Raw genomic sequence first — 13,712 nt, 5'->3', positions numbered from 1 at the left:
AGAGAGCTGGGGTTGTTCAGCCTGGAGAAGAGAAGGCTCCAGGGGGACCTTATTGCGGCTTTTCAATACTTAAAGGGGGCTTATAAGAAAGATGGGGACAGACTTTTTAGCAGGGCCTGTTGCAATAGGACAAGGGGTAATGGTTTTAAACTAAAAGAGGGTAGGTTCAGAATAGATATAAGGAAGACTTTTTTACAATGAGGGTGGTGAAGCACTGGCACAGGTTGCCCAGAGAGGTGGGAGATGCCCCATCCCTGGAAACATTCAAGGTCAGGTTGGACGGGGCTCTGAGCAACCTGATCTAGTTGAAGATGTCCCTGCTCATTGCAGGGGGGATTGGACTAGATGACCTTTAAAGGTTCCTTCCAACGCAAACCATTCTATGATTCTATGATTAAGTTCTTCCAACGTCAAGCTACAAAGCTGCAGTTGGGATAATTTTTATGTGTTCACTAACATTAATTTATAGTTTGCTTTTTCTTCACTGTGCTGCAAATTCATGTTACATCCAAATTTTCTTTATATGGTGCATTTTACATAGGTTAGATACTTGTTCTCTTTGTTCACCCTAAAGCTAGTTATGTCCACTTTCAGGTCTGCATTTCTTTAACTGTCCAATTCCAGGTCTGCATTTCTTGAACTTCTAGTTGGTTATAGCCATGGGATTGCCAGTGCCAGCCTGTGCCTCACATCTTGTCATCCCATGACCGTAGTCCTTTACACCTCATCCTTTGTCCCCACTTTTGAAGGCATCTGCTGTTGTACCAGGCCTGTATTTCTCTACATTAATTTAATTGAGTTAGTTATAAATACATCATTCTACACAGAATACTACTATCCATCTAAAAATGCAGGTCCACAAAAATAAGTGGAAATAAAACAAAATAGCCAGAACTACCTGGTTATTAGAAGAACTGCTGTTACAGCTTAAGCAATTCAATCAAAGTTCCTGGCAGGTCAAGACAAATTCAGACAAAGCCTGAAGCCTTGCAAACTCAGGTCCAAGCATGTGGCCTGGTACTAGCAGTGGCAATACCATATTACTGAGCTACAGAGCTACAACATCATTATAACAGCTGCTCCTGAAAACAGTATGGATTTCATGGCAATAGTAGGGCAGATGCAGAAATCTGGCCTGGACAGAATTTCTTGTAGTGTCTTTCATTGTTAAAGGTATTGTGAAAAAATTCTGTGCCATTTCAAGCAGATGTTAGAGAACATCTGAGTAGAATAAAACTAGAACGTTTTTATGTCAGCAAGGTCTGTGATAAAGAGGATGCAATAAATATACGTTGTTTCTCCCCAGGTGGAGTTTCTTTAGTATAAATCTCAGTTTATACTGAGGTAAAAGGGTACTTACTGAAGGGTTACTTTCTGAGAAAACTCAGTTACTTTTGAAGTAACTGAGTTTTCTCCTCAGGAGTTCCCACTGAGTCACTGTGAATACCAGTGCTTTAGTGTCGTATAAGGTTCATTTTGGGTTGGCTATACATCTCCATGTGGAGTATATTTGAAATAAGGTAGTCCATGCTGATAAAATTTGAAAAATTGGGAAGATCCCAGAAAAGAACTGCAAAATGAAAGGAAGTTTGAAAAACTGATTTTACAATTTGCTAAATATGCTTAGCTTAGAGGAGGACAAAGTTAGAGGCAGTTGGGTCACTTTGTGTTGTTTGTAAACTCAGGAAAAGACATCTGATTCTGAGGAGCTTTTTAATCTTGTAGAAAAAGGCATTGTAGGATGTCATATGTAGCAGTGAAAGCTGAAGAAAAATCCGAAATCCAAACAGAAGTCTATGTTTCAGTGGAGATAATCTCTTCACAACACATAATGGCTTACCATGAGATGCAGTAGATGTCTATCACCAGTTATTGGGTTGTTAGCAGAAATGTTGGTAGGAATGCCTTTGGGCCATAATGTGTGAAAAGTCTCACCAGATAATCATAATCACCCATTTTAAATGTAAGTACCTGTGAATAAATGTCAACCAGAGGATTTGTTTCCCTACATATCCTTTCATCTGCCCTTTGACAGAGTAGGAAGGATGCAGTGAGAGCCCCAAACTGGTGCTCCATGACCTGAGAGGACAAAGATCTTTTGCCCTTTTGCCCTATGTTCTCTGCAGTACTGGGCTAGACGCTGGGAGAGGATTTGTCTTTGAAATACATTTAGAAAGCCACAATACCTGGTTTTGAAAAGTCAGTGCTCTTGTTGTTTCATTTGATTTTGTTTAATGAATCAAGAATGATATATTGCATAAAAAATGCAAATAGTTATCTGGCCACTTTTTGAAGAAGCATAGTTCCTTGTTCTATACATCCTTGTGTTGATGTATAGTTAGGCAAACTGCTCAAAGCTGGGTGCAAAATATATTATTAATCAAGTAACTGCTTCTAGGAAAATACGTCTGATATAGAAGTTGGTGTGAGTTATGAATCATCCCAGGAAAACTTTTTGAGGCTTGTTGTAGCAGCAATGTGAAAAGCTCTTACCAGTTTTCACTGAGAACTCATTTTTTATGACATACTACACCCTTGCAGCATCCTACAATCTGTAGTCCTTGCAGCTGCCTCATAGTACCCAGAAAATCATATTTAATGGAGAGGAAGATAGATATTAGTTTGTGTGCAGAGAAGAAGTTTTGCTTGGCCAACTGCCAGTGTGGAGAGTACACAAAGTACAAATTATTTAGCCTGAAATCCCAGAAAAAACAAGAAGGATGTCTTTAATAATGAAATGTTGGAGGAGAAGGAGATATTGTAGCAATAAATAGACTGAACCCACTAAGCAGAAAGAGTATACTGAGCTCTTACTACAGTGATATATCTTGTAATATTTATTAGTTATACAAGAATTTAGCTGAGGCCTGTGGTTAAATGTACTCTTTCTTAAGAGAATGCAAAGATTATATTTTCCTTAGACCACTGGTACTCAGGGTGTCAATGTTTAATTGCTTTCGAAGCCCAGAGACACACATCTGGACCTTAATTCTACACCAACTCAAAGAGGAGTGTGCCACCCAGTTAAGTCATGAGCATTGCTTTGCACAGTGCTTGGGGTTTCATCAGGGCCACCCTGAGGACAGTGAATTTTCCAATGCTACTAAAGTAATTGAATGCTTACAGACCCCATGTAAAAATGTATGGATATGCACATGTAGTGTTAACAGTATATGATCAGGAAATGCTTTTTGCATCGATGGGTGAAGTTATTGGTTGCTAGTAAGAACTGAGCTTGTAATTTTTCATCTTTTAAACTATGTTAACTATACCTCAGTTGTAATACTTAGGCACCAGACAACTGTTAGCTATTAGGTGTAAAGAGAAGTTAGGAAAATGTTTTAAAAAGTCAAATCATTTGTCCATAGCCAGATAACAGAGTCGGGAATCAATTTCTTCTGTGGTTTCTCTCCATGCCTGCTTCCTATCTTTTGAATCCAGCAAAGCTCTGAATCCAGCAGATGCTGTGAACGATTCAGTAGGATCCCTCACGATAGAAAGTTTTAATATTAGTATTCAACCTTATGTGATCAGGATCTAGAATCATGTAAGACATAGGAGCATAACTCCTGGGAAGGCCATGATTATGCATTCCAGGGAAGCATTCAGTACTCTCTGGGCTGTCTATACTGCTCATAGCAGGAAGGTAGCTGCGAGCTCCCTCTGGCTGTATGTGACCAATGTTAATGCAATCCAGACTAAACCCTAGCTGAGTCCAAGGTAAAAACCCCTGCTAGGAGGGGAAAGTGTGTTCAGTTAGACAAGGCATCGTGTTAACGTGTTTGTGTGACTTTTGGCTTGTTCGTATCCTATGCAGAGCCCTCCCGTGTCTGTTCAGAACTTGGGTGCTGTGTGCCACAGCCCACACATTTACACAGGATGTAGTTCCACCATGACATATGTTCTCCTCTTTTGGGCAGTGAAATCCTAATGCCAAATATTTTGCAAGAAGAAACTAAAATAGCTGCTTTGTTTGGCTTAGCAAATTGAAAGCTGAAGTAGGATCTTTTTTTTCCAATTATAAACAAATGAAAGGAGTATGCAAAATGGAAGGGAAGAACTGAGTAAGCCCAAGGAAAGGACTGGCACAGGAGAAAAATGAGCAGGAACTGGCCAATAAAGAACTTTTGTTGGAAATTAGAGGAGAGATTTTAGCCACCAGGTCACAGTGAGGCTCTAGAATTGTCTTCCAATGGGAGCAGTAGGGGCAATAAATAAATAAATTCCTTAGGTTAAGCAGGGACTTGTGTGATGGCATGGCAACATGAAATTGCAGGATATTTGAGCTGCCAATCCTGACAGTCCTCTGTGATTCAACGTTTCTGTGTTCCTGTGGATGAGTACCACAGGAGTCTGTGAGCATTAGGTCCTTAAATATTGCAACAGCCCACAAAGCCTGTAAGCAGAAAGAGTGTGCATGTATGTATATAAATATGTATATTTCTCATATATATATGTATTTACATATAGAGATATGGTTTTTTATATATATACACATATACATAGAAAGAGTACCTTCACCTGAAGGGGAAAGTGATATTATAAGCTAAATACTTTCAGTTTACAGTAATGATTAAGCTAAAGGAGAGACTTGCCTGTTAGGAAGAAAGTTCTCGCTCTTATAAATAAGTGCGAGAACAATGGAGGAAAATATATATTGTCTAAGCAAATTTCATTTTGTTGAATATTTATCTGTCCCAGAACTTCCTCAGGTGACTGTTCGTTCTGTTGTAATGTAATTCCCTGTACACTACACAGAAGGAAAATTGTTACAGTTCTGGTGCCTTTAAGCTATAAACCTACTTGTCCCTCAGAAAGGAGTTGCCCTTAATGTGCATTTAATAATCTAATTCATCTTTAATTAATGTGGCACTACCTTGTGAGAAACAGGAATAGTCTTCCTCCTTCTGACTGCCCTTGACTCCGCAATAGAGCTCAGGGGATGAAGGTGAATAAGGTTACGTGTCTGTGCATTGATTTGTAGGCTCGGGGACTGTCATCAGAGTGTCTCCAGGGGCGCCCCAGGGATTCAGAGCTCTCAACAGCACTATGGCTGAGACGAAACTGAAACGCATGAGGGAGTAAGTAGCATATTTATGTGTTACCAGTATTCAAAGAGGATGGATCTGAAAAACTGCAGAACACAGCAAAGAAAACCATGTGTTGTTTCCCCATCCCAAAAAATCCCTTCAGAAAAAAAAAGTGGATGGTAAGGTATTCTTTACAGACTGGATGCCTACTTGCCTCCACAGAGGATGAAGGTTGACTATCACTTCTGATTGTTTTCTCATAATCTGCACAATCACTGTCATCCTTCCAGGATCTAGTTTGCCTTCACTGCTGTCAGTGTTGTTCTGAACTTGGCTTTCTTTATTAGCTCAGCACATACCCATAAATCACTTGCAGACATCCATGTTCCCACCATATTTGCTCCCTCACCCGCACTTCATTCTTGCCTGGAACGAAAGACTAATGAATTTGTTTCCCATGATGATATGATGATTTAAACCAAACATGATTGCTGCTGTTGGCTAGGATTTTCAAATGAGACAGAGGAATTTACATGTGCAGCTCCCTTTGGAACTCATTGTCTAATTGCGTTCAGCATCACTGAAACCCCAGCTTTATTAATAAAGATTTCAGTGTCTTAATAAAGCAAAGACCTGTGCTTCCTTTTTAGAATGTACTGGTTAATGTATCCTGAGCTTTTATCTTGATTCAGTAATTTCTGGCCTTCCAAGATTTATTGCACCCTAATTTAGGTACTGATCAGATAATCATAATGCTATGTATTATTTCTGAACTCAAATTTTCTTTGCAGCGTTGCAACATTCAACTGATCTCAGATTGTAAACTCTTCAAAAAAGGGCAGTTTTCTCTTGTGTGGGTGGACAGTGCCAACAATATGGTGGATGGTATCAGAATACAAATAAGTTCAAACAGTTAATACTAGTAGTTATTTAAGCGAATCCCCTAACGAAAATGAATGCAACCACAACAGCATTGATGCCAATCACTGTTCAAAACAAATTGCAGTGCCAAATGCACTGTGTATTCAAGGGAAATACCAATTAGATTTACTCCAGATAGAAGTTGTTCAGTTTTATGATATTTCAAGATGCAGCAGCTCCTAGGGATCACTTCATGGCTTAGCCTTTATTGTGCAACCAGTCAGCAGGTCTCACAGCCTGCCACTCTGATTGCTTTGCATTCCCTTTTCATGGAAAGTACTTAAAAAAATAAAAAAATGCATCATGTTGTGCCAACTAGTTGCAAGGTGAGGTTGTTTAGTCAAAATGCCCACTAATCTTACAGCCTTCACCTTGTGTTCTCATGGTTGCAGGATAAACCTTAACTATTTGAACTTCATGGTCATTGCTTTTAGGGCTGAGGTATGATTAAATCACTTGCTTCTTTCATATTTTGTTTTTCCAGTGCTGTTTCATGGTTTTCACAGTTTGTTGGTTCTGATAGGATAAGCACGTAGTGGTGGTTAAATGATGAAAAATTTGGAAGTGCTGTTATATGATCCTTTGGAAATGTCACATTTCAGAATAGTTTATAAACTAGTCTATAAACTAGCTTTTCATATGCCAATGAAAAGCCTGATTAACTGCAGTAACTCACATTTAATGCATTAGACTTCCTGGTTTTGGAACACTTTCCTAGACATTTCATTCCTGAATGACGACAGTCAGCTGGGTCTGTAGGCCTAAAGACCCACCCAACCGGCATCTTGAGAACTTCCAGCAGACCATACCCATGAACAATTTTCAAGTTACATTCATTAAGAGAACAAATTGGGGGGCAGGGGGGTATGTTTTGTGTTTGTTTGGGGTTTTTTTGGTAAATAAAAGTACAGCTCTCCTTTTGTGCACTATAATAGCTACTTTAAAGAAGTCTGTCAAAACATTTACTCAGGTTATTGCCCGTTCTCCTAAACATACTATGACCTTGTCATTTGCTGAATATATAAAGGTGAGTGAGTATGTTAATTGCTTGGAAGTTAGGGTGTTAAGAAATAAGTGAGTGAGCATAGTGCTGAGCACACACATACACAAGGAGATCCCTACAAAGTCTTACACGTAGCCAATTTGCACACAGAGCACAGTGGGGGAATTTTCAGTGGCGAGAAGGAAGTACGTCTGGCTGCAGGACGATGCATGAAGCCTCAGCTGCTCTGCTCATCCCTCAGTGAACTTCATGTGATGTGTTGCACTTCATCCACGCAGCAGTGCCGCTTAGGCAAGGCTAATATAATTCAAACTTGTGCTATTCAGTTTTACTCAGGAAGCCACAGACTTATGGTGAGGTCTTCCAGTTGACAGCCTCTAAGGAAAGAGAGAATGTGGGTTTTTTGTCTTAAAGAAACTGAGTAGCTGGAGTTCTTATGAGGAAACAGAAAAGAAGAGCAGTGGAGACAATGTGGAAGTGCAGTGAAATCTCTCTAGGTGGCAAGTCACTATAGAAACAGAAGTATGAAGGTTTGGGATTGGTGCCATTTTCAGATGCTAACAGCAATAGATTCGGATGAGAGAGACTCTTTTATGTCATGAATTGCTCAGACAGTAACCATTGTGCCTACACGTTACAAGTAACATTAATGAAAGAACCTCCTTAGTTCTGAAAAAATGGTAGATTAATGTAAAATAACATGGAGTCTAACAGCAGAAAGGCCTTTTAGCCATTTTTAATTGACACGTGAATGATATGAGCTTGCAAACAACTGCAGCAGGGCAGTGACTTGACAAGGTGTGATGTGCTCTTTGATTGAGTCATTGCAGTGTGCTGCACTGCCTGTGTTCTTTGACAGTAGAGAGAATTGCTGTTTATCAGAGTGCCAATTTAGGTAGCTTCTACTGTATTCTTGTGCAGGGCTTTATACCTGTATTTATACATATATGTGAGAGGCAATTTGTGCCAGAAGTTCTTACAGGAACATAGAAGGAAGCCATGGATGTTCTTGAATATGGTAGGTGGGAGTCCTTCGTCTTCTATTTTAAGTAAAAAAAAGGTTCAGGGCTTAACCTATAGACAGCCTGATAGTGTTTATGATTCAGTCACCAGCTTCCTTCACTACAGCCCCTGAATATTTCCCCTGGCATCTTCTTTCCAATTCCCATTGCACTCTGTTCCAGCATTTTGAACTGCTGTCCTCTCAGTAAAAGTCATGATAAAATCACCTACTCCAGTGACAACAATTTCTAATTTGTTATACTTGGTATCAGTATTCATTATAAAGTTTATAGCAGCAGAGATTTAACTTTACCTTTCAAGTGGAGTTCATTCTCTCAGCAAAAATTTCTACTTCAGTGCTAAGCATTTCGATATTGGGATCATCTGCAGTGTTGATAAGAAATCTGTTTCTTGAACTAGCTCCTTCAAATGTTATCTAAGCTTTTTCTCATTATGCTCCTTCCCAGCCTTGCATGTTAACAGTGGGAAGTCAAGCAAATATAAAAATCAGAGTTGTGTGACTCGTATTCTTCATATTGGGATTTTAGGCTGAGGAATCCTGTTCGGTGCAGGAAACAAGAGAAGCCGTTTCTTGGTATTTTCTGTCCTGGCCACCATCCCATTCTCACGGTGGTTGCCATCCATGGTACTGGGTAACTTGGTGCATGCCTCAGTCTGAGAAGCTCTACTCTCACATGCTATCCAGAGCCAAATTATCTTCACCAGAGAGATCCATGAGGAAAACCTAATGTCAGTTCCATCGATGCTCTCCTATAGAGACTTTCCAACTATGCGGCTCAGAAGAGAACCAAGCTGTTCTTCAGAAACAACTCCTCAAGCCAAAGCTTTTTTTTCACCATCAGATCAAACTGTTTTACCACCTATTCTTTTTTTTTCCCCTGAGGTCCATATAGCTAGTCAAAGTCTTCTTTAGAAGATGTCAGAAGCTTTGGCAGTATGCATTGCTTGAAAGATTTCCTTGTCCCTAAGGAAAGGCTTTGGAAGAGTCATTGTAGCAAAAACTAGCTTGTTTTCTGCCAACTTCTGAAAAACTTGGCAGACAAACCCAAAGCTTTCTTCAGGCTTGGACTAACAGCACCGATAGCTTGTAAGAGGCTAAAGAGGACAAAATCTACATTAAAAGAAACAGACCCAACTTTAGATCTCTAGCTGAAAAAGTTTTTCTGCTTCTTTTAAGCTTACTTTGTCTTATTCTGAGGCTCTTCTTTCCAAGTTTTTGACCACTTCAGCCATAATTTAACCACAATGAAAGGCCTGGCAGAAGCACAGAAGCCTGTGGAAAGTCTTATGATGCATGGTTGACATCTCAAGTCTGTGCAGGTTCATGATCTAAAATGGAAAAGTGAAGGTGAGAAATAAGACAAGCGTGTGCAGAAATTTGTGGCAAGAGCAAGCCTTATTAGGGGTTTTGGTGCAGTTGGCTATATTCACAATTGCACCTCCCTACGTTATGTAGGATTCGTATCCCAGGTGTCCAGTGAGTGGAGGCTTCCCCTTGAAGCCTCTTCAGCACTGTAGTCAAAATTAATTTCTTGGGCTTTGTAAAATCAGGATTTGTGTTTTACAGAGTAAGGCTAGTTTTGAATAATGGAATAGCTATGGAATAGAATGTATATCTTGTTCTCTCTTTCCTGAAAATATAAAGAGGAATAAAAACATAGGAAATGAAGAAAAAAAACTTAGTACAGAGTGTTTTGTGCTCCTTTGTGGAGGTATCCATGAATATATACAATGAGTCATTTTAATAGCAGTGAACTTTAATATGCAGTTTAGAATTCAATAAAATGTATGTCAGTAAAAGGAAAAGGCTTTTATGCCCCAAATTTTAAGTAAATTAAAATCCTTTAGCACAGCAGTAAGCACCTTTTAGTCAGTCCCTGAAGTCTTACACACAGCAGCATACCATGATCAGGCAAAAGACTTCATCATCACCTGCTGAGCCTAAGTAAAGCCGTCTTTCAGCAGTCATGGAGAAAAGGCATTTGGTGATATTTTTATTCTGTTCCTGTGAATGCTGATAAGACTATTGGTTTAGACTGATGAGCAGTATGCATATATGCTTCTTGTGCTTGTGATGTTGGCATCAAATGTATTGTTTATCTTAAAAATTCAGAAAGAAAGGTCATACTGAAGTCATTGAATAGGCACTGGATATTCTTTAAGATAAGTAGTCCTAAAAATGCCTAAAGTATAGAAGGCTTTTTGTACATTTATTTCTGCACATTTTTGAACTATTGCAGTAAACAAACTGATTATTTGATTTAGTGCTTTTTTAGATGTTGGGGGGACCTTCCTAAGGGCCAGCTCTGAGCCTACTGAAACTGGTTTTGTTATTGACATCATTGAGGGCAGCTTTAGGTGAAGGCAAAAGCAAGAATATAGAAAAGCTAGTTGGGTTTTTAGACTTCCATAAAAAAAATTCTCAGTGACCTTTCAATTGGCATTGACTGTCATGTTGAAGGTGTCATGATGTAAACATGCATGAGGAATAAGATGTCTTCTCACAGACAAAAGACATATTTGGTAAGGAAGTTTATTGACACTGTCTGAGCTATGACTGTTTTTTTCAGACGAATAGAGGACAGTATTCTTGAAGGTATTGATCCTGAAGTGGTTTTGAGCATGAAATTTCCTCTTACACATGCCACAGTTGTTCTGTTCAACAACCCATTTTCTGGTAATAATTTCTGTCTGGTGATCCCAAGACATCTTACAGCATAATTGTAGCTTTTTGCTTCTCATGGGCTAAGCCAAAATATTACTTACATATCCATCCTCCTTGTCACAGTCTTTCTCACATCTCATTTTTAAAGGCCAGTCTCCATCTCTTAATTGTTTAGGGCCAAATGAGCTCACTACAGAAACACATTAAACATCTTAGCCCATGCATTCCTCTTTCTTTTAGTGTTAATCTCTTTCAAGATAATTGCACAGTTACCTTCCAGACCCAGATGTGAAGGTCTGAAGTATATTGATTTTCCTGTTTGCTTTACAAGCAAGTGAAGTGAGAATACAGTAAAACTAACCGGGAACACTAGGAGAATTGAACCTGCCTTTACATGACCAAGCTGGGAACTTGGTTCTTGGCTCCCATCAGGGAGAAGTGAGTGAATGCTCTTGGCTTGTGAGTCTTTGCTGTCTGAAGGCAACGACTGAGAGAAAGTGGGAACAGGTGAATCCTGGGCTCTTCCTGCCTAAGAAGAAATGAAGGTAAGCGAGGCAGTGGCTACTGCCCAGAAGTGTGGGAGTCCTCTGCAGCAGAAGCAGTAGTCCCCCCTCAAGGCTGAAGCTGGAGCTGATGGTCTGATTCCCCAGGCATTTTCCATGGGTCTTCATTCAACTTCTTCCCATTGTCCATGCTGTTCCCCTTTCCACAGCAAATATGGGCTGCCTCTCTTGTTGTCTTGGTCCTCTGTCTCTTCTACTGCTCCTCTCCATCCTGCATCTGGGGATTGGAAGAGCATATCACCTGCCAATGCCATCATTTCAGCAGTTCTTAGCAGCTTTACATTCGTTATGATGCATTTTGAAATGAATAAAGAGAACGAGCTCGGTGGCTAGAGTGAGTGAGTCTATTAGGGCATGATTAAACTTTGATGTATTTTCTTGGGATGCTCATCCTGGTGCTCATTTTGCACATTACTTGAACCTCAGGTCCAACCCTTAAAATAAAGTGTAAGATTTTGTGAATTCACTTAGATATGTAAAGAAAACTCAGACTTTTTCAGCTTCTCTACTGAGCTGCATGTCATAGATCCATGAGCCATTCTGTTATCCTGAATCTTTAAGGATTTTTTTTAAGTGGACAGTAATGTCATAATTGCTTTAGCACTAGAGAGAGTTTTTATCCAGTTTGAAAATTGCATTCCAGTAGCAAAACACATAAAATTATAAGTATAGCCTCACTCATTTTAAAATGTCAAGTAGCCCCAAACACTCAAAACATTAGGGGAATTAGACTAATACATCTTTTTGTTTTGCACAAAAAGCATGATTTCCCTAGTTTCTTGTGCTGTGCATACATAATGCATAGATTGAGCTGTTCAGTTTTCTAGCACCTTGATTTTGTCAATAGTTTGCAAATGTGAGAATGCTTTAATGCGGCATTAATTATACAGTCTGTTTTCAATACGGAACCACTTGAAGAACCTTGACACTATTTACTAGATGCAGCATTGTGACCTTGGGAGGTTTACAGAGGCATTTGGGAGAAATATAGGTAGGGAATACGCAAAGGGCATCCACCAAACCCTTGCCAGGACTACCACTGTTTACTGTTTCCCGTATTGCTTCTGTCTTCATCTGCTTGCAACTCTAATTCTGTACCTGTCTGTAGGAAAAATCTGTCCCTTTCCTTCACCGCATTTTTTCTCAATCATCACATAGTGATTTATTTCTTTTGTATAGGGAAGTCATTAAGGTATACATCTCATATTCCCCATGTGGAAGGAGGTGTGAGCAATGCAGAGCTGGTATCATAAAAAATAGCCCAAGGGGTAAAACACCAGAGAGTGGGCAACATGCAAACTATCTTGCATGAAGGAGAGGTTAGCAGACCCAAAACACCGCATTTGCCATCACTCCAAAGGGAGCAGCCACCACTTCTGAGAGTGCAGCAGCATCGGGGGTGGCTCTGTCACAGGTCTGCCTCCTTCTGCAATGAACCTCCTTGCTGAGCAGCTTGTTTTCATGAGTAGTTGGTCTTCAGAGTTTGGAGATACCAAACCAACTGTACTACGTTTACAGTAGTACATGTACTATGTTTACATTAGCCAGACATGGCCAAAGATTGTGACAAAACCGGAGGATACTAGTACTTGTAAGGCCTAACCTTGCTCTTAGTTTTAAGGTAACGCAGTAGACATGTATCTCCATTAACATTTTTCTGCAGGAAAGTAAGAGGAGCTGAGTATTGGAAAAATACACTTTAGCTTAATGCTGATTTTTCTGGTTCAGTCATGTTTCAGAGTGAGCCTGGGTTTTATCTTTGTGAATCTACTAGCTGAAACGAATTATCTAGACAGTATATTATGATTGTTATGTTTCTGTAAATGTTAATAGAAATCTTCATTATTCATTTATATGCCATATTTTCAGGCATCTAGATGTACAATTATTTGATTTTCCAAGAGATTTGAGACAGAGGAATGACCAGGTTCCTATTTTGAAAAGTGTTCAGGTATTAAATGTTTACTTGTTGGGGAAAAAAATAAAAGGATTAGACCTCTATCTACCTCTTTAAATGCCTAAATAGCTCCGTGTAGCTTGTCTTGTTTTGATGAAGAGCCAGAAGAAACTGAATGCATAAACCTTTCTAGGCCTTTCTGAAAATCATAGATCTATTCTCCATAGTTGGTAATTGCTTTTCTTTCTTTCTCTATAGTATGGTGTAGCCATGGAATTGTATGGCTCTGCCAAAGCATGAATTGGCCTTAGTCCTGTTTTGTGCTACGAACTTTTTCCAGGACTACACATACGGAAAGGGACCTGAAAGAAGTTGTGGACTTAATCCACCTACCTTCAGGCCCCTTCGAGTGGATACAGATGTGAACTAAGCCCAAATGGCTGATGTACAAAAACTTTACACAAACAGTTATTTGCGTGTATATGTTAGTATCTATTTTTATGTGTACATATATACTTGTCATAACTGGGCATCTCAGGATCCATAGCAGTTGGTATTTTTTTAACTTTTGAAATGTCTTTTCGATTGGATTAGTTAAAAGTATTATTAC

General features: G+C 39.4%; 1 protein-coding gene across 6 annotated transcripts in view; it reads left to right on the top strand.

Moving 5' to 3' along the window:
- NEK11 (NIMA related kinase 11) overlaps positions 1–13,712 on the top strand; it is a 100,063-nt gene that overhangs the window by 76,343 nt on the left and 10,008 nt on the right. For 5 of the 6 annotated variants that reach the window (XM_072853855.1, XM_072853857.1, XM_072853854.1 and 2 more), the window contains one exon: positions 4,985–5,081. The exons of the other annotated variant lie outside the window; for it this stretch is intronic. In XM_072853855.1, coding sequence (XP_072709956.1) covers positions 4,985–5,081 — 97 coding nt within the window. The remainder of the gene's footprint in view (positions 1–4,984; positions 5,082–13,712) is intronic. 6 annotated transcript variants of the gene reach the window in all.

This window comes from Ciconia boyciana, chromosome 2 (assembly GCF_034638445.1).
Source record: "Ciconia boyciana chromosome 2, ASM3463844v1, whole genome shotgun sequence".
NCBI classification, from domain to species: Eukaryota; Metazoa; Chordata; class Aves; order Ciconiiformes; family Ciconiidae; genus Ciconia; species Ciconia boyciana.
This window is presented reverse-complemented; position numbering and strand designations above follow the sequence as displayed.